Source organism: Girardinichthys multiradiatus, chromosome 23 (assembly GCF_021462225.1).
Source record: "Girardinichthys multiradiatus isolate DD_20200921_A chromosome 23, DD_fGirMul_XY1, whole genome shotgun sequence".
NCBI classification, from domain to species: Eukaryota; Metazoa; Chordata; class Actinopteri; order Cyprinodontiformes; family Goodeidae; genus Girardinichthys; species Girardinichthys multiradiatus.
The window spans coordinates 29,683,037-29,707,936 of record NC_061815.1 but is presented as its reverse complement, the minus strand read 5'-3'; the positions used below and the strand labels follow the sequence as shown (position 1 = coordinate 29,707,936).

General features: G+C 37.9%; 1 protein-coding gene across 3 annotated transcripts in view; it reads left to right on the top strand.

The window, feature by feature from the left end:
* tsc22d3 (TSC22 domain family, member 3) overlaps positions 1–13,178 on the top strand; it is a 41,887-nt gene extending 28,709 nt beyond the window's left edge. Inside the window, exons 1-3 of one of the 3 annotated variants that reach the window (XM_047353696.1) lie at positions 4,413–4,633; positions 10,801–10,852; positions 11,453–13,178. In XM_047353696.1, coding sequence (XP_047209652.1) covers positions 4,428–4,633; positions 10,801–10,852; positions 11,453–11,722 — 528 coding nt within the window. In that variant the 5' untranslated portion in view covers positions 4,413–4,427 and the 3' untranslated portion in view covers positions 11,723–13,178. Of the gene's footprint in view, positions 1–4,412; positions 4,634–10,069; positions 10,425–10,800; positions 10,853–11,452 lie in introns of those variants that run through there. The other 2 variants (XM_047353697.1, XM_047353695.1) reach the window with 2 other exon arrangements.
* Positions 13,179–24,900: the final 11,722 nt, after the last annotated feature.

The window sequence follows — 24,900 nt, the reverse complement described above, 5'->3', positions numbered from 1 at the left end:
TGATGGCATTTAGAGAATTGTAGATTGGATTGTTGCAGGGACAACAGTAAAAGAGCGGATTTAAATTGACTTGCAAAATTTTAAAAATTAGCAACACATGTATAAAATAAGGATATTTGGACCAACAACAACATTTTCTGGAACAATTCCCTAAAACAAATAAGATAAGTTTATAAGCAGGTAGGATCAGTCCTCATCAGGCTGTCACTGCTAAATAACTTTACAAACAGTTTACAAAACGACCTAGAATCTGCTTTTGCTTTGTCATTGGAATTTAAAATGTAAAGTTTAAGAGGTAATACAATTAATTTCAACATGTATAAAGTTTTGTTTTCGCTTTAGCAAACCTCTGATATCCACTTCTGAGTATTTTAGCTTTCTATAACATGATGTGATCTTTTTAATGAAAATCCTCTCCATACATTCACTTGATAAATTATATGTTGACCTGTCATCTTTATTGAGATTTAGAGCTCCACTTGTTTGATCTGAGATATTCCTGCGGTCTTGTAACACATTTTGTGTGGCTTGTAAAGATCTGTCTGATGAAACATCCTCAGGCCAATATGTGTAACGGTAGAAGGAGCCATAACTGTTTACTGATACCAGTGACTTGTCCTACACAGGCATGTCACTTGTCTTATAGCTGACTTGCAAGACAAAATGGACAAGATTTTGAGCACCAGCTGAATGAAACTCATGCAAAAAGATTTTATAGAAAATCTAAAAAAATTCAAAACCTCCAATTACATTCGTTATTTTCAAAAATGTGAGCTTGTTCAACCTAGGATGACCGCTAGTGACTCGTGTCAAATTATCCATGGGAACTTAGTCGCCACTTCATCGTCATCTCACAGGTGACAATGGATTAGCTTCAAGGCCCAGCGGAGGTGCCTGCAGGAGTCTGTGGGAACGACTCAGTGTTTGGATGACACTGACAGCGAGAGTTTGCAGGGTGCCTATCATCCAGTTAACTCCAGATCTTGCTGACAAAGTGGGACGTGCATGAGCAGGCCACGCAGGCATACAAGCTTACGGCAAGCACCGTGCATCAGCGTCCACACTGGAAAACAAAAACAGAACTAAGCACATAATCGCACGCCAGGGTGCAGCTCATCGAGGGCCTGAGTTCCTCCAGTGTTGTTCCAGTTGTTGGTGACTTGGGTCACACAGCTGCAAACTCAGCCAAATACATGACAAGAAAAAAAATTAAGAACAGACATGATGGGAAAAAAAATAGCCCAAGAAAAGATATATAGGAAAATACATGCGGGAGAGAGAAAAAATAGCTTTTGTTTAAAAAACATCATCAAGAGATCTTTTTTGTTGAAGGCATTTGGTTAAATATACTTTAAAAGCTAGTATATGCATCAGGATTCCAAATTTTAGTAAAAAAAACAAAATGCAGCTCCCGGCTTTACTTGTAATTACTCTGTGATATCCAACCAATGATAGAATTTGCAATAGAGGACCTGGTGGTTAGGAGTTGGCAGCATGTAGCCGATTGGTTTTCTTCTTAATTAGTTTTTGTACATTATTCAGTTTAAAAGAACCATTGCTCCAATGATAGATGCATGCAGTGTGTGTTGTCTAATGTCAACATTGCTTAAACAGGATGTAGATACCTCTACACCAACTCTGACAGCAGAGGTGTACAGTACACAAAGTATCCATGGACAGATAAATAAACAGATGTCTCTGAACTCAGTACCGTTTTATTTTGGGAAGTGAGTCGGACATGCAAAGTGTCAGCCTTTGAACCTCAAGATGTTCAGAACCCAATGTAATTTCGGATACACACTCTTGCATTAAATTTAGGTATAAAACTAAATTTTATTGTTATTTTGCGATTTTTTTCAATGCAGCTTTAGAGTAGAAAGGAGAATTGGACCCATACTGTTTAAAACTTAGTCTTACAAGAAATAATCCATGATAAGTTAAAAGACAGACCCCCTATTGAGCAATTTGAGTTCACTTAACTGGACTGGAACTATACTGGGTTTCATCACCAAGTTTTAAGGTTGTATATGTGTATGTGTGTGCGTGTGTGTATGTGTGTTTGTGTGCTTTCATGTTCATATGTCCCCATTAAAAGACAGAGGGGGATCCTATGAGCTATACATAAGAGAACATAATAGCTTATCTTTTGGGGACAATTTCAACTTTGGTTATGAATGTTGCTTGATAAGTTTAAGACAAGAATTCTTTACCTAAGGGCTTAGCCCCACATCGAAAATGTCACGGTAAATTTAACTGGAGTAAATTTAACTGGAGTATTGTGCCCGATAGGACACAAGGTAAATCTTTATGTTATGGCCTAAAAACGCTTGACTTCTGCTGAATCGTACCCTGATGCCCGATGCTAAAATGCCCCAGGCTTGTTAGCTCCAATCTACTGAGCACAGCACCATTTGGCACATTTTCTGCTTGTCCCTTCTTTTAGTTCCAGAAAAACTTCCTTTTTGCTAAAGGTAATAATAAATTACATTAATGCATGGTAAGCCAGGCAATAATGTGGAATTAAAGGACAACTGAATTAGGTATAAACTGCTATTGGAAATGATATGAATATTGGTTAGAAAATTACCAGAAATGCACATAGGCTGTTCCACACGGTGCTGTGAGGAATATAAGAATAACACTTAACACAAAAAGTACCTGATGTAACTTATACATCTATACATACTATTTTCACAGTGTTAAACCCTTTACTTTAGTGGACATTAATTATTAATATACCGTAAGCAACATCAGATATTAAAAAATGCACTATGTATATGGCTAAATGGTTGCCTTATAGCAAATAAAATAATGACTAGAACTATCACACAACTTTCATAGCAAAGGTCCTGCAGAGTTTTAAACTTCAACGTTTGCTAACTGTATGTAGACTGTTATAGCCATGTTATTTTTTCTCTTATCCTCTACAACAGCAATACATTTACAAATTTTGTTACGATTTATTTTAATGAAGAAAAGAACACATTTTGCCACTGCTTGTTTTAAGTTGTTGAGTTGATAGGTCCTTTAGTGACCAGAGAACGGGCCTCTAGTCATGGGAAACCGCTACCATTCACTAAGCTTGCCTAAATAGTAGAAATGCCTTTTGTCTCCTTCGTCCCTCCCATTAAAATCTGATCTTAATGATTTCTGTACTGCAAATAACTGAACAAATCAACGGGAGTTCACCACTCTTATTAAAAGACTAAACTGAATTCAAAAGTTTCAAATTCTGTCTAGTTGTATTTAATTGTTTTTGATATAATAAATATTAACTAAAGTTCAATATGATTGGTTACTCTACAAAAACAAAGACAAAAAACAATTAATAATAGTTTCACTCTGAACTGAGAGAACCTGAAATTCAGCAAGTACAAGGAAGTAAACAATTTCGCTCTGCTTACATGAGTGTACACACTATGTGAAGCTTTTGTATCTATGAAGCCCTGGTGTCTGAATGTAGGATGATCTATGTTTTTTTTAATAATGATTTCTTTATTTATTAGGTATAGATTAAAACATTTCTATTTGATGCTTCTGGAAATCTGTGAGATTTGCGTGACGGTCGACAGAAAATCCGGTTTTACAGTACGTGACAACCATTAACACCAGACGTCTCTGCGCTGTAGATGTCAAATGTCAAAACATTCTTGCCAGCAGACAGGATTAAGCTTAAAATGAGATGTGAGATGTTTATGCAGAGCTGTCAAACTGGAAAGAGGCATGCAATTTGTCAAGTTAAGAGTAGCTTAGTTATGCTGTTCGTACCTTTTTTTCCAAAAGCAGTGACTCTCCAAACAAATATATCCCTGGTGACAAAAGAGGATTAATGTATGAGGCAAACCCAGAATTTTGAGGGATTTCTTTAACACAGCATTCATAATAAGAAATGTTACATAAGGAACAATTAGACTCATTTATCTGTCTCGGCTTGCTTTTGCAAGCTAACAGATTTCAATATGTCAGCCGTTGTTTGACCAATTCCGGAATCTCAGAAGGCTCTCAAGACGCTTCCAATGTTTATAAGCATTTTGGGTGACCTGTAATACCACTATTAAAATACATTACAGACACTGGCATGACCATTGCTTTCTGAAGGTGCAATTTGAGAAAGTAATTTCCTTTGTCTGCCTGGAAGAGACATTTCAGGATAGCACACGTAAAACAACTGTCCCCATTTTTGGAAACTGTAATTTTCGTTGTGACGCTAGGACTATTGTATTCCTCTATACTTGGGTCAAATCATGCAAGTATCAGTCTGAGCATGGCACTCACAGTCATGGCTGCAGAGCCAGCAGTATCGTCATTGCTCAATTGCCTCTTTGTGCCCTGAGAACAAAGTTGCTGGGTACAAACACTTGCGGAACTGTGTGAAAAAAGTCAACATTCTCTTGCAGCCTTAACAACCACTTTATTCTGACACCACGATGGGACAGTCTCAGACGTGTCCCACTGGAGTTAGCTCTTCTGGAGCAAGGCCACCCTCTCCTAGGATTGTGACGCCTCTTCAGGTGATCGAGCCACCTCAGAGATTCTTTTACTACCATCCGCATTTTCCTTTCAGCTTTCCAGACAGAACTGTAAGCTACTCGCCCCCATACTCACCGAGTCTCTTCAAGAGGCCTGATCGCCGGTAAGTGAGTGTAGCAGAGGATGGGGAAAAAATTTGTCTTGTATCTAACAGGAGATTTGGTTCCATAACAGTGAAAGAGTGCAGTTCAAAGACAGATGAACTGCGGAAGACAGGGAATTTGTCATTGGCTGAAAGATCTTGAGTTGTGGATAGATGTTTGTTGTCTTATTTTCCCTAAAACAACATGGATTTTGTCCAGTTAAATAGATTACTCATTTTCTGGGGTCTATGTTTGTTGTGAACCCAAAGCAGAAAAACATTAGCACAGTTTAATTGTGTGTAGTCATATCGCTGATGTAAAGTCTTCCAGTGTTATTGCATATCTAATACCAGGTACATTGTTGTACCCTGTCACACTATTGGGTACGTACTTTTTGTTTCAATGAGACCTGAAAACACAATGCCAAAGCACAATATTACTTTGTCTTATTACTTAACCCAGTGGAACTCCCAATTTGATCACCAGATAAGCCAAGCTGTCATACATTTTGTGGGACAGCTGAAATATTCCACCACAATAGTGATACAGCTCTCACGCACCATGCATATAGCAAATGTACGACATTGCTAGAGAATCAATGCAATTGCAACCTGAATATTGCATCTATGACTAAATAACAGTATAATATGAAATAATGAGTTAAAATAACGGTGATATAAAGACAAAACAAACCCAGTCCTGTATTTGCAAAACACTGTTAATTGTAGGGCCCTTGATTTCAGCACAGATGCACTATTCAGAACGTGAGTGCATCAAAAGAATTATACATACAGTAGTTCAAATAGGTGACTGGATGTGATGTTCCACAAAATCTGCTTCATTTGCCTCACATTTGGACCCACGTAACACACATTTCTTAAACAGGTTTTAAGGATACTAATGAACGTTGAATCCTGTACAAAGTCCTTAATCATTTCCAAATTTCCACTCATGCTGCATTAAAAAAACAGACATGCACATCATGTGTTTTTATCTATGCAGCATTGTTAGCAAAGGACATTGAATCGCAAAGCCTGTACTATCATAATTCACCAAATACCTTGCATTTTCCACACAACACATTACACAAGGGAATATTATTTCTAATGGAATTGAAAATATTGACAGTTTGTTCAATTTAATAAAACATCTCATTAGAAAGACTCAAACTACAAGCCTTCTTGTTATTCGTTGCTCAGGAGACAGAAGGAGATGTAATGTCTGCCTCTGGGTGTCCTGGTGTGTGGAGACCATTTAGTATTCACTGTTTGTAGCCAGTGTTGTTGCCCACATGGACAGCTACCTTTGAGATCGACTTCCTTTGAGATAGCCTCTGGCTGCAACCTGTGGTGGTTATGCACATTAGTGAATCACACTTTTACAAGACCACACATTGCAAACTCATAGAAACGGAGAGGAAAATAACCAAAAAGCAAGACTGAAACAATGTGCCTGTTTTTATTTATTTGCTTATATCCTCTGTTGATTTAACAGTTTGCATTTCTGGCACTTACTGATGCGTACATCTTGAAATGTATGTGTCAAAACCCAGTTGCTTGTAGCAAGAGCGTTGGCAGCATGATTTATTCTATTTCTTTTTCAGCCATTATTGCAGATGAACAGTATTATATAACATGTTTGGCTCTGGACATTTGATGGGAACTGTGGTCTGGCTGTAGTGTGACTCACTAAATAAAACTGGCATGCATCAAACATGAACAGGCACCAAGCGTTCATCGGAAATATGAGCCATTTCAGCTTTTAAGACGAGAACAAACTTATGTCTATGTGGGAAATAAACTGTTTAGAAACAGGCTGCTGGAAAACTAAATTAAGCTGTTTATATGTTGAAAAACATATTCTTGTCAATATTTGTTTCAGTACTGTTCTGAAACTTGGCAAAGCAAGGAAATTTGTTTATGCACTCTTCTTATTGCTCACAACGTATGCAATATGTATATTACATGATTTAGAGTGCTTCCCGTTGACTGACTCTCAGCCCAGCTAGAGGCATTCACTGTGACTCCTGCCAAAAAGGCCTTACACATGAATTCATGTTCTTTGAACTTTCTCAGTTTTGTCATGTTACAACCAAACACTTTAATTAAATGTATTTGCTTTTCGACCGAAACAAAGTAGATCATAATTTTGAAGCAGAAGTAAAATATTATATGGTTTAAGATGTTTTTCATAAATACAAATCTGAAAAGTGTTGTCTACATTTATGTTCCATTTCTTTTATTCTGTTCCCCCTAAATAAAATCTCATGCAGTTGACTGCTTTAAGACGTAGTCTAAGCATTAATAGAGTCAACCTGTTTGTAATTTATTCTGGCCATAAATACAGCTGTCCTGTGAAGGACACAGAGGCTTGTTATAATATTTGTGAGTAAAACGTTACAAAAACCAAGGAACACAAAAGACTGGTATGGGAGTTGTGGAGAAGTTAAAAGAAGGCCCGGATGTGGCCGGTCACATGAACTTACAGGCCAGGCAAGGAGAACATTAATCAGAGAAGTAGTCAAGAGGTCCATGTAACTCTGGAGGAGCTACAGAGGTTTACTGCTCAAATAGAAGAATTTGCTGATAGGTCAACTTCACAAAGCCGGCTTTTATGGAAGAGTGTAGCAGTTCGCAGTTTGCCGCAATTTAGGTGAGGGGCACAACAAGCACTTTAAGGTGGTCTGATAAGACCAAAACCCAATTGGTTGCCATGCATGCAAATGCTATGTGTGCTTACAAAAAAACACCGCATCATCCTGAACGCATCATCCACATTGTGGAATATGGTGGTGGCAGGATCAAACTGTAGAGATACTTTTCTTTAGCATGACAAGGAAACTGGTCAGAGTTGATAGGAAAGTGGATGGAGCTGAACATACAGTGTTAAAATGGCTCACAGTCAAAGCCTAGACATAAATACAACTGAGAACCTGTCACAAGACTGAAAATATGATGTTCACAGTAACTCTCCATCAAATCTGACCGAGTTTGAGCTGTTTTGTAAAGAGAAAGGGGCAAAAATGTCAGTCTCTTGACGTCTAGAGTTGGGAGAGACATACCCCAAAAGACCTGCAGCCATAATTGAGCAAAAGGTGGGTTGAACAAAGTACTGATTCAGAAAGCTGAATGCATATGCACAACACCCTTTTCAGAATTGTATTTGTAAAAAAAATAAGAGCATAGTTCGTTTGCTTTCTACTTCACAATTATGCATTATTTTGTGTTGGTTTATCCCTCTAAGATAGATTAAAGTTCAAGGGGTATGAATATTTCTGGGAATGTATTTTATTTTCTTTGGCTTTACTACTGATTCATTTAACCAAATATCAAATTAAACTATATAAAAAAGTACCTGATGGGGTGTGATCGTATACGAATCAAAATGGAAGACTCCCAGAGTTGGATGAAGAACCTGCTCCAAGGAAAAATTCCATAGAGGTTACTGAATAACTTGGAATGTTCTGGTACCTTGTGGAATAGAAGAGAATGTTTTGCCCAGTGCTGTTCCAAAAAAAAAAAAAATGTTTCCGGCTACTCAGTGGTACAGTATCAGTAAACTGCACTTACAAACGAGTACACAGTGATAGCTGAGAGGTGTTAGGCAATGACATTAAAGATGTTAAACTTTGCATAGAGTATAAACATCTAATAACACATTCGGGTGCAGCTTGATGTAAAGAAATATGCTGACATTTTGTGTGCTTTACCGGCATGTGCTGCTGCCCACAATCTGTTTATTACAGAAAAGACTTAGTACAATTGCATCACATGTGGTAACGGATTCAAAATGCTTCCAGCAGTGCAAAAGGTCATGCAATAGAAAGCAGGGGTCATTGAGTGATTTTTTATACGATCAGTGATTGGTTATTTATACTTTACACCATTATAGGGGTGTTGGCTGCAGACATAATGACCTACATTACTTAAATATTCTTGTTGTGCACATTAGAAACATAATTCCAGGAGCATGACACAAAAACCTGATAAAATGAATCTATTAATAGTATGTAAGAATGAAAAACAAGTTGGAATTCATTGCAAAATGGTGATTGGAAAAACCCACAAGCAAAAAAAAAAAGAAAAGCAAGCTTTGTTATGGATTTACTGTGTAACCTACTTTCTCACCACTAGAGGGTGTTCGAGATCAGACACATAGGAAATTTACCAAACTATAGGATGGAAAAATACCTAAATAAAGTGTACTTGTTCAAGTGCTCAGATAGTGTATGACATTCCGTTATACCTTGGACGTCTGTGATTTATAGGACTAATTCTGGGAACAATATGTTATTTTCATTCTTGTGCCCCAAGATATCAAGTTGTCAGGGACCCACTGATAACAGAAACCTGCACAATGTGAGTCAATAACATGATAACAAGAAGCTTACAAGAGCAAATCAGTGTAAATCTAATGAAGTAAAATATAAACCTCTTTCCAATAAAGACCAGGATCTGATTTACAATTCACGTAAAAATTCGATTAGAATAAAAAAAAAAAACATAATGCATGCGACATTTGATCAAAACAAGCGTAAGAGCACCGTGTTTACGTATATGCAAAACTTTATCTTGTAACAGTGGGTTGGTTAGAAATGGTGCACATATCGGTCTGTGGCTTAACTGCATCTGCACTCGAAAAAGGACAGAAGTTCAGAAGCGGGGCACTTGCGATGGTGCGTTCAAAGACTAATTTCAACAGTCGTTCCTCTGGAGGTTGTTTTGACTTCTAGTGAAAGCCGTGCTTCTAAATGACTGCTTAGATATGTGTATATTGTACATTGTAAATTGTAAATTTGTATATTCTGTAATGCAAAAACAGAACAAAAGAGCAAAGTGTACCGGAGGCAAATTCCTTGTTTGTATGTACGAACTTGGCAATAAAGCTGATTCTGATTCTGAAGTGTTACATAATAAACGTGATTACGCATTGGATGCATATCCCGAATTTCGCTGCAAACTGCGATTATGTCTTTCATTTGGCACTCGAATCAATAACATCTGAAAAGTTTCTGAAAACATTAAAAACAGACAAATGCTACAAATCCACGAGTAACATGCAAAATGCTTATAACGTATCTTTATGTGACATTGAACCTTTTCACACTGCATAAAGAGTTCTCATTTAGTTTCTTTTTCTATTGTAAACTTGACAACTAATCATTAGAAAAGATCATTACTGTAAACATCCTCATAAACAGCTATATACAAATCAAAAGACACCACGGTGAATTAGACACTGTACAGAACAAACTGTACCATGTTGCATTAGATAAAAGCAGAGCAGGGGGTGTATTTATCAGAACCCAAAAATATTGCTCATTAGTGATTTTTATTCCCCTGATAGCCCTAGAAGGCAACAGCAGCTCTGGCTCCTCCTCCTCCTCCCCCTCCCTCCGGCTCTCAACCAATTAGAATAATATATGCGAGCGTCACGAAATCAGCCTTATAAATACAGGCCGGGGGCAGAAATAGCAACAGACAGTCGCTCGTACGAACCGGCGAAGCTTGACATTTAACCCTTGACACAGCACTGAGCTCTTAGGCTTTAGCAAGAGCAAGAGGAGTCAGTGCATCGCTACTAACTCGACGAACCAAACCGAATCCTTACTTACTGACTCACTTCGGTGACCGACCAAGTCGCAATCGTGGCGAGAAGGATCATCCAAACGAGTGTGGTCTTCAACATGAGCACGGAGATGTTCGCTAAGACGCCGATGGAGGTGGCTGTCTACCAGCTGCACAACTTCTCCATCTCTTTCTTCTCCTCGCTGCTCGGAGGAGACGTCGTTTCGGTCAAACTTGACAACAGGTATACTTGTCGATTAGGCAGCTTTGTGCTTGAATGTGGCGTTTCTAAACCAAACCGAGGAGAGCTTACTGACCGAACTCTGTTTATGGTTGCAAACATTAGCTTTTTAACGACCAGCTTGGCTTCTATTTACATGTTCCCATCAGCTGGCGTTGTTTATTCTGCTGTGCGCTTATTGCATTGCGATCCGTTTGCAAAGGGCTACAAACTTCAAGCCTTCTCATATAACAACAGCGATCTCTTTTCCTTTCTGTTCTGTCGGCGTTTTGTTTCGCTGTCTGATAGGTGTGACGTCTGGAGGGAGCAGTGCATGTGAAAGTCAACAGTGTATGTGTTTATGGGCTGTTAATTTATGGTTCTTTCTTCTTGTTTGCAGTGCCTCTGGTGCTAGCGTGGTGGCCATTGACAACAAGATCGAGCAGGCTATGGTAAGCAGAGAAAGCACACCAAACACAACTAATGCATGCAACAAAGGTTATACAGTGGGCTCATGCATCTTTTAGCTCAAACCATAGTGGCAGGCCTATACACGGCACGGCATAACAATGCATTCAGTGTGACCTCTGTATGACTTGTAAATGGAGAATTCATCCATCACATCGGATGGGTTGTTTGTGCCTGTGAGTAAGCTTGAGACCTTTTTTGCTAGAATGATTCCTGGAACAGTTGGAATCCCTGGCATCTGTATGAAGCCATTTCCAAAACTAATTATGGGTAAAAGCAGTGGGAAGCCCCCTGCTGTGAGCAACAGGCACAAGCTGCTGCATGTTTGCGTTACATCTCGGAGTTAAAAACAAGTGGTAGGCGCAAAACAATTCAAAGGAAAAAAAAAAAAAAAAGTTTTGTAGCATGCAAACTCAACTGTAATTATACCCTGCATTAAAAGCTGAGTTGTAAACTTTGCCTGTCACTTTGCGGCTGGTGCACCTGAATTGCATGCATCAGTTTTGCAACAGATTAGTCTTACAAGATGAACTTTTTTTCGGATATTTTGAGACTGATCCGTTTCCTGTTTTTTGAAATGACAGGATCTTGTCAAGAACCACCTGATGTATGCGGTGCGTGAGGAGGTGGAGATCCTCAAGGAGCAGATCAAGGAGCTGGCGGAGAAGAACAACCAGCTTGAGAGGGAGAACTACCTGCTCAAGAACCTGGCCAGTCCGGAGCAGTTGGAGACGTTCCAGTCCCGCATCCCGACAGATGTGCTTTTGGACAATCAGAATGTCCAGGTGACCCCAGAGCCACAGCAACAGAACCAGCAGCAGAGCTGTAGCCCCAGCACTGGCTCTGCTGTGTAAGTGGCTCTGTCTTGGGGCGGGCAGAGCCACTTTCTCTTTTCCAGTCGTGGACCTCGTTTTTGAACGTAAGCGTTACTAAATCGCCGCCAGCGAGACTCCTTCGGGACAGTGAAGAAGAATCATCGGTGCTGTAAATGATTGATGGGACACAAATGAACTGTTGATACTGATAAGCACAAAACCAGAATTAGAGACTCTCTAAAACTGGTGCCATGTCAGGCCCATCCTGTGTACCGTCCAGCTCTTTGTCATAGTCTCTCTTGGTAGGCATGAGTGTTAAGCATAGAGAGTGCAGACTAGCCTAGACAGAGGGTGGGGGATTTCCCTCCCTGGCCAAACTCTTCCAACGAAACACCGTCCTTTTTTTCCGCTGTGGGGGAAGAGGGGGTGAGGAGGTGTTGATTGGGCTTGCCCTGCAGGCGCTAACCTGGAAAGTGCTGGGACTTTGCTCCCTCATGACCCAGAGGAGACCGATCCGGGGCAGTCCTCCAAGTCTCAACAACAACAGCATTATTTGTGTGGATTCAACTTATCTCAAAAATACTTTAAAGGACTTCCAGCCACACACTTCAGACACATAAGGACCTTTGATCTACCTACCGTGTATCTCTGCCGTGTTCCTATCCATCTTGAGCATGACAAGAAAAATACACAGGATAAGCTAAGGCTAAAGAGGTGGAGGTCAATGCAGTGTACTCCATCAGAGCTGATGAACTGCAGCAGTAAACTAACCAGTATACTGTAATATCTCATAAAACGTGTAGACTTGTATTGTTTGCTGTCGGGGCTTGCTGCTTATGGGGGACAACTAATTCTGCTATATCTTCTTTTTTTTTTGTTTTTTTGTGTCATTCAGAACAAAAATCAGTTGTTTTGTACAATAGGAGCAGTGTACTAGGCTTTCAGAAACTTTCTTTGTTACAGGTCCGTCCATATCTGCTATTTTTGTTTTCCTTACTCGCAGGAAAACTGCAATGTAAATGGAGATGAAATGTCTTTCAGGTAAACACTGTTAGGATAGTTTGCAGGCAGACAGCTGCGTTTCTAGCAGCCTATGCACTCCTGATTTTTATTTTTTTGTCTTTTTATTTTTATTTTTTTGTAAGTAGTGCCGTCCAGTATCTGGCCTATTTCATTATTCAGATGGCAACTTGAAAACAATGGCACGACAACAGTGCCTGTATGTGACGATCGCATTTCTGACGAGGCTTCAGTTGTTGTCGTTTTTTCCAGCTACCAAAGACTGTTTTTCACACGGCAACGAAAGCAAACCAAATGAGGACCATGTGTAAAACTTCACAGGAAGAAGTCTTCTTTGTAGCTAGTGCTAAATTCTGTTTTTTTTTGTTTTTGTAAAATTGACTATGTTGTTGATGTAAAGTATCCTCACAGTTGACCGCTGTGGTTTTTGGATACGACTGCACACTTGCAATAAACCTTATGTTTACATAATAAATCCTATTGGTCTTTGGCTCATAATTCTGGCAGAATGTCACAATGATATGATAAACTTATGAACTGCTAACAAATTCATTGTCATAAAAACTAAATGGGTTTAAATTTCAGTTTTTATAAGGTTACATTTAAAGATTTATCTATTTACTTATGTTTTCTATTAATTTATTCTAATAGGGTAAGACATTAAATCCACTAAAATCCCCCTAACCTTTATGTCTGAGTAAACATTTTAAATATTCTAACAGTGTCCTTCGAAATTTGTAAGCAGTCATCCCAGAAGGTTTTTCTCTTAAAGATCTGCTGAAAGGTGAACCTTTCCCAGTTTTAAATCTTTCACAGCCTATAACAGTTTTTTATAAACTAACCCTGCTTTAAACTTCTCGACACCTTCATCCCTGAGAGGTCTGCTGTCTTCTTTGGTCGTCTTGTTACCGTTTGCTTACTAATGTTCTCTGACAAGCCGAACAAATGTATTTATGCTGATTTTAAATCATACACGGATTAACTTTATGTAACTTTAGAAGACAGTTGCACTGGACTTTATTTGGGGATATCAGATTAAAAGAGAAATGCCATCCTTTCTGAATATTTTCTTTAAAAAGATTTGAGAACCAGGTATATTCAGTGTATATTCAACTCAAAGCACAATTTTCTGTTTTTTTTTCCACATAACATCTTAACAAAATACACTGAAGTTTGGATTTGTGACAGTATATGAAAAGGTTCAAGGGCTATGAATACTTTTACTGGGCACTGTAGCGCAGTTAGCAGTTAGGCACAAGGCTCCGGCTGCACAAATAAGCAATTCAAAGTAGTCTCCTCATATTTGGAGAAGATGGATCTTGTACTCTTAGTCCTTGTTTATAATCATTAAGTGTTTCCCCGCCCCAAACTCAAAAACAGCACAACCACTAATGATAGTGAAGTAATAATAGCTAGTTTGCCTTCGGCCTGGAATCTGCCAGAGGAGGGAAAAAACACTTTGTACTAGTAGCATTTTCCCTTCAGACGAGCTGGCAGCCTGTGTGTAACCAGATATGTTGTGGCTTCCCTGATGTGAAGACTGGACTCACATCCATCTATTGCTGAAAACAAGTCATCTCAGCTCTGGCCTGAAATTCATCACCTCCGGTTAAAATCTGTGCTTCCCTCCAGGTGTTCTGTGACAGAATAACTGAGCGTTGAGCTGATGGTCCAGATCGATGTGTCCTTTAGCCGTTTTCTGAATTTCATTAGAGGCAAGATAGGTGTGCAGTTTTAAATGACAGCTAAATTAATAATTTAACAAAGAGGAAATGGTCAGGTCTTTATTGGCTGTTTCACACAAAATTATTCTGGTCAGTCTATCAATAAAAAAGGCTTTTGGGTTATTTACAGAAAGCAGTGCTCCAGTTTAATCACATTCATTTTAATAGCAAAAACAACCTTCCACCACAAAGGTAAAAATTCAATCTGGCTGTAGGTCCAGCATGCCAATAAAAGTAGAGGCCTAGGAAAAGCCTGAAGACAATTAGGACTGTGGCTTCAGCTAGTACTTTGTTTGCTCACTTCTTCAATTTTAGGACTGGTTCTGAAACAGCTCATTTTAACTTCTCAGAAACAGGTTCAGACAGATGTGCAAAAATACTTTGAAGAAATCCCTAGAAATCTGGCCAGCCTTAACTCTTACCACAATACTCAAAATTAAATAGAGCTTTCCAAAATATCAAATGTTTACTCACTCTTGTATAGATCATACCAGGTTATAACATCGTGATAACAGGGCATTGCATCATGTGCGCACATGTGTCACAATACAAGCACAAACTTCAATGAATTATTTGGCGATTCTGTTACAGACCAACATAGAGTAACAAATAACTGTGAAGTGGAAGATACATAATAGATGGTTTTTAATTTTATGAAATCTGAAAAGTGGGGTATGCAAACAATAAGTATGACACAACTGCAAAGCTGTAGAGAAATGTCCATTCTCCTAAAATGGCAGGCCAGTTAAAGAGAGCACTAGTCAGAAAAGACACCAATAGAAGCTCATGGGAACTCTGGAGGAGCTGCAGAGATCCACTGCTCAGGTGGAAGAATCTTTTAACAGAAAAACTACTAGTTGATTACTTTACAAATCTAGCCTTTATAGAAGACTGACAAGAAAAAAGCCATAAGAAGTGCCGTTTACAGTTCCGGCTAAGCTGTGCAGGCGAAAAGGAAACCTGGAAGAAGTTGCTATGGTCAAATGGCATCACCCTAAACATACAATGCCAGCAGTAAAACATTGTGGTAGCACCATCATGCTATGGGGACTCTTTTATGAGGTTCAGAGTTGATGGGAAGATGAATGAAGCTAAATACAGGGTAATCCTGTAAAAACATCTGAGACTTCAAAAGTCTTGAAACTGGGGCAGAGGTTCTACTTCCAGGGGACAAGGACAGGTTGGTTTAGATGAAGGCTTAAAAGGTTTTGTATAAAGAAGCTTTCCACTCACTCTGACTGACTCTAGATGTAAAAAACCTGGAGAGGCATACCCCAAAAGACTGCTTTCTATACCTGCAGCAAAAGGGGATTCCATCATTTATTGACTCAGGATAGCTGAATACAAACAATACATTGATGTTTCTTGCTGGTATGTGTAAAAATGTGAGAAAAGGGCTATGAATACTTTTGCAAGACATCGTATTCTTTTGTTATTACAGCTTAAACTCATTTTAAAAGAATGCAGAAACCTAAGTCTTCATTACATAAAGTTTAAATTTAAAAGCTCTGTTAACTTGAGCTTTAGACCACATTAAACCAGGCAGCCAAAACAGTACTTTTTTGCTGAATTACTGAAGTTATGCAACACACACACACACACACACACATGCATTCTGAATACACATCTGCTTCAGAAGAAATTTAGGGTAGGTGCAGGGAAAGGCAAACTGCCTCACTGTGATTGGGTTTGCATGCAGGGGAATCATTTGGTCAAACTGTTTTCCATGCACAATATGCGTGCTATGCAAACATCAACTTATCCAGCATGAAAATGTTAACATCAAGAGTAAACTAAACAATTGTTAAATAGTTATTGTTACACTTCCTCCACCTGAAAATGTGCAGTCTATTCCAGGCAAGATGAATAAGCCATTCCCGAAAAAGTAGCTCAGAAGAGATTGAACATGGTTGTGTAATATGGAAAAAAACTAAAACTGGTTTTCGATCTGCTACACAAAAAACGTCAAGGATGCAACAGCTTATACAAAGCAAACAACTTTATTGACACCTCTCGTCAAAGTGGCCGTCATGGCCGATCCTGAAAAACAGAAATAGAAAACAAATGATGAACAAATTTATTCAGAGATTTGTTCCAAATGGTTCCCATTTTGTGTAGGTATGAGAGTCATAGAAGTGTTTACCCAGCTTTGTTTATTTATGCAATCTTTTTCTGCGTGCCTGTGTGTCACTAACGGTTTCTCATGAAAGAAAAGTCGAACAGCAAAAAAGCAAGTAGGCTGGTAGTCTTGAATCACACATATTTAAATTAACCCAGTGCTTTGTAATATCTATTTTGAGAATGAGAGGGCTAAAGGTCAGATTTGTGGCTGGATTTCCATAAACATTATCTTCATCATTTCTGTGGAATGATGAAAAGATTCTCACCATGAGAATCCTGAACAGGCCTGGTAAAACCTAGGCTCAAAAACCTAAGGGGCACAATGTGATGCAGGTTGCCCTTCACAGTTAAGGTGCAATGTTTCACTTTTATGCAACAACCAAATAAATGTTATATAAAGATATAAAGTGATTGAAACATAAATTGAATCTAAGATGTTACATATACACAATATACCACTGAAAGGGCTGAATGGCTTCAAAGATATGGAAACCAAAATAAATATATTGTCACAAAAGAATTAGTTGTGTTCGGATTTTTCTGGCTGAATGAGGTCCCTTTAACAAATATGTGCTTAAGAGCCATGTGAATGTGGAATGTCGTACACTGATCTAATTTAGGGATTTTAGGAGTTTTGATAATGTATTCACATCCCTTGATATTTTTTACACATTTTGTCCAAGTACAACTACAAACATCAATGTATTTTGTAAGATATTTATGTCACTGAGCAACACAAATAATTGTGATGTGGAATGAAAATGATACATGGTTTCCAAACAATTTTACAGCAAAAATATTGAAGTTTGTGGTTGTAGCTTGACATATTGTGAAAATTGCAAAGGGCATGAATGGTTTTGAATTATATTCTCAACCTTATAGTGTGCTATTAAATAATATGTGTGTTGTGCTTTTGTTTCAAACAATTATTATGAAGTTATTTGTTTTTTTCAAACTCTGTCATTTGTATCCACACTGATCAAAGCCACTGCAGGAATTCTGTCAGGTCAGGACATAATAGTCGAATAGACAAAAGGTCCTGAGCCATTGGTTTCGGATTTAAACTGATGCCTCGGTTCATGGCACGGCTGCTCAGCAAGATTCCTCGGATAATTTAAAGCCCCCACAGACACTCGCCTCTAACATGTGACACGTTTAAGATCATAGAAGAGATGGTTACATAACATGACTGATACAGAGTAGGTATATATTTCAGATGTGAAAAAAGATGCAATTTTTGAAGATGGAACACTTGTCAAACTTGATGATGGCACAATATGAGCATCAGAAATGAACTCAGTGCATATAGACTGTGAGGCATGGGTTGTGAAGCGTTATGTAACTCACCCCCGGCTGTGCACCAAGTATGGGACTTCTCTGGTAAGCATTTTTTTAATTGCTGCTCCAGTTTTGTGCCTAGCAAAGCTTCCAATGGGCTGGAAGTAAGTAAACAGGGCTGAATTTTGGGAAAAGTTAGCAGTTAGACATGTTTTTCAAGAGGAGGAAGAGTAATTTCTCAAACAGTAATGCTAACTGTTATTAATTAAAATGCTTTAAAGTTATCCTGTAGATAGGAAAAGATGATTCCAGGTCACCGTGTTCCTTAAAAATTATAGAAATTAAATAGGATTTAATTTTGACACAGACGTAGAAGCAAAATATATTTCAAACCATCAACATGCGATGGAAAAAAAAACAAAAACAAAAACAATAATAAACCGATTTTTTTGAGAATTGCCACACTGAAGCAAATAATGGCATCAGTTTACTGTACTAATTAATGCTGGTAATTTGCTTATTTGGGGATGATCTGCTTGTTTTAGATAAAGATAAAGTGGAAGTTAAGTTTAGATAGATAGTTTACAATAACTTGTCTCATTGACAATTTCCACACATTTACACATGGGAAAATTTGTTGGAATCCTTTACAAAATGTGTTAAAATAATTTCTGCTTTCATGGCAGTAGCATATCTCACACAGATTGTTTTAAATCCTGCATTTAATTTGAGTACATTTACTTAGTGAGGAAAATGTCATGTTAAGCACATCCGGAGTCTTGGGTCCTCTCTATTGTTCATTTACCTTTAGCTCAACCCAGGGGTTTCCACTAGAAGTTACACCTGTGGTCTGAGAAGACCATACAAGAAGGCTGACTTTGTGTTGATTTGGCGTTAAGGTTTGGAGCAGTATCCTGTTAAAGATCCGTCTTCAGTTTACTCTTAAGGTCCACTAGATTTTTACCTAAAATATCCTGCTATTTAATACAATCTATTACATCACACACTCTTACAACATTTTCAGGAAAAAGAAAAAGGGCCACATTATCACTTCCACCTTACCCAGCAATGGATGTGAGTAGCTTCTCCATATACAGTACATCCTTTGTTTCATACCAAACCAGCCGTGTGTGTTTGTTGCCAAAAAGCTAAAACTTTGTTCTATTTCACCAAAGTGCATGGCTTCAGTTTCAATCCCAAAAGAGGTTTGTAAGCTCCACGTGTTTACATTTGTGATGGTGGGACAGTAGAGGCCTATTTCTGGCATCACTCGCAAACAACTTGTAGCTGTGTAAATTGCATCTCATACTTGTTATGAAGACTTTGTGACTCCAAGATGGTGTGCTAAAGTTCTTCGGTGACTTTTCGGTGAGCTCTACCAACCTTTCACTTTGCATTATATCAAGATAAATATCGGTATTTTGGTTAGTATATGCAAGCCTCTGTGTAAAATGTTTTGATGAAAAATCTGCAGATTTTAATTTAATACTTCTATCCTATCTATCCTTCTATCCTGCAAAATGTCATAAATGGTGAATGCACCTGAAGGCTAACAGTAAGACTGATCAGATGCAATGCTAACATGTTAATGATAAGGCAGGTACAAGGAAAAGATTGCTTTAACAAACATTTGACACTTTAATTTTGTCAAAGCATGAGAAGTTAAGGTGTGACTAATAATGACTTGGACTTATTAAATGGCAGTTATGCAAAATATTAGGGTCCTGAAGTGGCTTACATAACTGCAATTAAGTCATTTTCCATTCATCTTGAACTGCACCTTTATGTTTGCTGCTGGGTCATGTCACAATTCTGAGAAGTTTTAATAAGCTCACTGATGAAGATGTTTAGGATGTTGAAGCACTAACCTTGCAGAGGCTTTCTTTTTGCAAGATTTAGAGTCTTGGTCTGAATCAGGAGGAGCTGGGAAACAAAACACAGTCTATAAAGCGGAATGACGGTTCTGTCTTGTTATTTAGCCAATGTCTGCAAACATTTTTATGCAACAAACCACGGTGAAGCTCGAAAAAGTCACTGAAGAAACAATTAGTGTTACTCTTTATCAAAGTCACACATTTTCCCCTTCTTATTAATAAGAAAAGCTGCAGAATTCAGTGAAGCACAGCCAGATAAAAAAATACATTGATTTTATACAAGATACACTTTGTTTTTTGTTTTTACATAACTGTATTTTACATAACTGACTCCAGGCAGCTTTCTTAAAAAAAAAGCCGAGTCACCTTAACTTACTCAAATATGTTTCAAAACAGGCCTGAGCTACTGTTACAGATCTGTGCCAGACAGAAAGTGGTTCAACAGGCTGCAGTCAGACAACACCTTGTACAGAAACAAACATGTCTCTTTGCACCTTTGGGTCTCATCACTGACGCGTTTGACAAGTTCATGTCCTTTGGAACAGGAGGCAGCTTGCCTGATGCCAAAGCCTTACACAGTCGGACAATTCCTCACAGAAATATGTGGTATTATAAAACAAACGCACAGGTAGCCTGGCATGCCTAAGCTAAGACCGTTTTTACAACTTATAACACAGTTCGGTTGCATTTTTGCTACTTTATTCTTACACCCAAACAAAGCAGCAGACACTGGCATGGTAACAGATAAATCGTCCATATTTAAATAGGTCTGACTTTAAAAATAACAGTATTTTAGCTTAGTGTATTAACTGCATGTTTAACTTTGTTTAACTTAACAACGTTAAATCCAGGTAAGAGGAGCCAACGTCACTGATTAAAGACAATAACAGCAACATTTATCTGAATACCTCTTAAATGAGGCCTAATACTCACACCTGATCTTGCTACTGTGTTGGGAGGTCACCTGCTTTGAGCACCTTTTGGATGGCAGAACATCATGTTCTTCAGTGGTTTATTGCCTTCCTGTGGTTTTCCAGGTTTGTGAACTTTATGAGGATTGCTTAACAGCCATTTAACCCATTCCCAGTTGCACAAAGCAATTGCAGACCAGAAAAGATTGTCAATGAGCCAAATCTATGTGCTTCTTAATTGGCAGATAAACTCCTCGGCTATGTTTTCCTTCAATTCCAACAGAGGCCACCCCATAAACTTGCGTGCTTTGCACTGTTGCTGGAATTCACTGGCTGTTACAGAAGACGAAAGAAAAGGAATAGGTTTGGCGACTCTACCTTATGTAACTGTTTTAGAACAGTCAGAATTAGGGGTTTCTTATTTCTCGGGGAAGGCCCTTATCAGGTACATGCTGTTTATTTTTCAGTTCCCAAACTTAAGATTATAGTATCTTCAGATTTAAAAATAACACAACCTTATGTATATCTGAAGCCCAGCTGCTTCAAACATTGACCCAATGAGACACAAATGAAGCTTTTGCCCTGCTGACTGAATGACAATATAAGACAGAAGGAGATCTGCTTTGCTGAGCTTTTGGATTGTTTAAAGGATAGTTAAAGTTTTTGAAGTGAGGTTCTGTGAAGGTATTTTTAGTTATAGTTCTTGTACTTGTAGTAGATAGATACCATATTGCAGTCAGTATGTAGAAAAGTGTGGCAATAACAAGCGGTGGAATGTTAGACCCCAGTTTAGCTGATTTTAACTATTTCAACCTCAGACTGAACAGATTCATATCCATTAGTTACCACAATATTTCAGGAGATATTAGGGCCTAATTCATACCTCTCAGCCTGCTCTACTGTTCGTTCAACTGCAAATTACCTGTGGTGTATATTTCTTTGTCTTTATCTGGACACTAAGGTCCACAAGGACTCTCAATGGCCGGATTATTGTGACTCTGCTGAGAAAATATTTCCTTTGAAAGGGTGGTGCCAAACATATAACAGTCAGAGAGTCGGATCATGAGCAGAAGAAGAAAAACACCAACAACAACAATGCTTGTTTTCAAGAGATACAGAGTGGTGAGATTTCCTTTTTTTGATAACTTATCTCTCAGCAAACACATGGGTACAAAAACTATATTGACATCCTTTTGAAAGATCACTTTCTTCTATCTTCTTATGAAGGGGGACCCCACCCCAGTCTGCCAGTCCAGAGGCACTGTCCCCGACCACCACGCAATGTTGAAGAGGCCCTCAACAAGTACGAGTACTTTATTCTTTCTTTTCGGTTCTTGTCTTCTCGTGTCTTCTGAGTGTACAATACCGTACTGACTGTATAATATTACACCTATGAGCCTGTACTGAAAACTATATATCTCTGAGTGAAACTCTGTGGTTCAACTGAAATAAAAAACTGTATGAATATGGGTGGGCTATAACCATCGGCAACGTCTGAAAGTCTAACCTTCAATGATGTGGGGAGAGGTATGTTAAGGCCTTAGCTGTCTTCATTTTTACAAGAGACTGTTCTAAAGTTTGATTCAGCATCAAGCCGTCCACTGATGATATTCAATAGCTGATTCTGAGTATGCTGGGGTAATTTGTTGTAGACCTAGAAAAACACAAAATGTATCACTTTTTTTGTTGATGAACAGCTTGTCAGAGATTTCACAATTTAACACTGCGCTTGGTGGACTTAGATTGACAAGTCACAGCTCATCAGGCAAGTTGATACAGCTGGCAGCATAAACTAAATTAACTGGTACCATTAAAGCTTTTGGCTGAGAAAACAGCATAATATTTAACAGTGGCCTCTTTTAAAAGTGTATGTGCTTCATATCTGCTAACAAAGCATTGTATTTCTTAGATATGAACATTTTTTCAGTTTGAGTTATTTGAAATTGTTTAAATGAGATAACTAGCTCACCGAGCTCTGAGAATTTCTTTATATTTCTGCATACTCATACTTGATAAGACATTATAGTATATGTGTACTAAAGATAAGTGAACTATTAGTGATATTTTTCTCAAAACTTAAAAAAAAGTCCCTTTAACTTTGCATTTAACTGACATTTAAACATCTCTTGTTTGGGAGGATTATTTGTGTATTTAGTTCAGTCTTCCTCAAACAGGATGACTAACAGGCAAAAACCCTCTTTTGCCAATGAGCTTCTTTTGTCTCTCAGACCTCCATTGTGTGCTGATCTGGGCAACTCCATCCTGCCCAGTGTTGTATTTTACAACAGGGAGCACTGCCCTTTTTTGATGAGCATAATTATGCATTTGCGTCAAAAATTAATGCTTTAAAATGGATTCTTTAGACGTTAGAGAATGTGTAATGTTAGAGAAATGAGTCACTGTAATTGACTGTGAAATTCCTAGAATTATAGATACAGTAAGATAGACATTAAGAAAAAAGCCCTGGATTATTGCTAGATTAGTGGATTAGTTAATTTTATGGAGGCTGTTATATTCACTTTTGGACCTCCTTTTCTTTCTATGTTAAATCACTAACATCACTTACATCACTTTGTTTAGGTATATTAACAGTAATCTACTGTGGATTAGTAAAATGTCAGATGGATATACAAATCTGAGCAACCTTATGCAATGAAAAGCAGTTACGTTACTGTTAAATCATGACACATTTTACGGTCAGATCCACAAGTAAAACCAGTCACACGCAACACCACGTGCACGAAAACACATAATGCTCCCTCTGGTTCTGTGTTTCACATGATCCTTAACAGCAATTAAAGTGTTATTTTACTGCCAAACACAGCTGAGAACCTGTGGTCCTCAGAAACAAAAAATATCATTGATATAAAGTCCCTTATCAGGTGATAAGCTTGTCTGGTGATTGTATAAGTGTATACTAAGCAAGAAAAACAGTGCCTTGCAAAAGTATTGAACTTTTGCACATTTAAAATCGGAAACTGTAATAAATTATGAGAATTTTATGTGAGACGGGTACTTAATACATATGCATGCCACACTTTTAAGATTTTTATTTGTAAAACATAGATAAAACATGTTTCATTTTACTTCCACTTTACAATTACGCACAACTTTGTGTTTGTGTATAATATAAAATCCAAAATAAAACAGACTGATGTTTGTTTTTGTAATGTGACAAACTGTGGGAAAACTTTACTTTTGCAAATGTCCATTGGGTTTTCAGTGTTTTAAGCACATAAAATTAAATAAAGTTTAACAAAATCATTTACCTGTCAGAATCAGATGTGTACCGCCTTTTCGGTCTGTAAATCATTTGTTTTGAACTTCAATTTGCAGAGGAGACATATCTATAAACACCATTCCAGCTGCTTGGTTTCAGATAACTGACACCCTGACAGAAAGAAGGCCGTACTCCTGACAGCTTGTCAACATGTGAGACATTCAATACCCAGTTTATGAGGACACTGACAGGTTTGTAGACATCAGACCTACATCTTAATGCATGAAGTAAGTACATGCTGTACTTCATTGTACAGTCCAAATATAGTAAAATACAGCCTTTCCCTGCAAAATGAGATTTTTCTAACATGTGCTTTAGGTGGTATGTAGGCATCGCACAAAGCAAACATGTGAGGAGCAACTTCTTTATAGCTTTATCTGGTAAAAACATACCTCTTTGAAAGGAGACAATAGAAGCACTGCTGATGTGATTGTGCGTTATTGCGTCTCAATGAGGAATTGACTGTCAATTCCACATTGAGGATAATTTCTTTTACAATGCTTTACAATTTTGTTTTAAGTAGCTCCTAAACACAATAACGATAGATATTTATTTGAAACCAAACCAACCAAAACAGTACTGACAGAGTTCCAAAATACTGATTTTGTTGTTACTTAAAATAAAAAGTTTGGTATTTGTATGAGTCTAGTTTCCATATTTATTTATCTGATTCATTCATTTGTAGTTCAGTTTTACTTTTGTCTTCAAATTGTTGTGATTAATGCACAAAAGGCTAGTTATGTGCACTAACCTTGGCTTGCACTTTCCACTCCTTTTAATCCAGATAGACTAGTTTTGCTGATTTGATATAAAAAAAACAAAAAATAGAAAATTTCATTCTTATAGTATTCTGTTGATTTTTTCCTCAGTCAACTCTACTTTAACCTTCTGTTTACATCTGGAGAACAAGTAACAAATAAGTTCAACAACTCTAAACAATTGAAAAGACACATTAAGATTTATTGGGTATTTTTTCTCACTTGTTGGTTCATTTAAATACATTAATTTA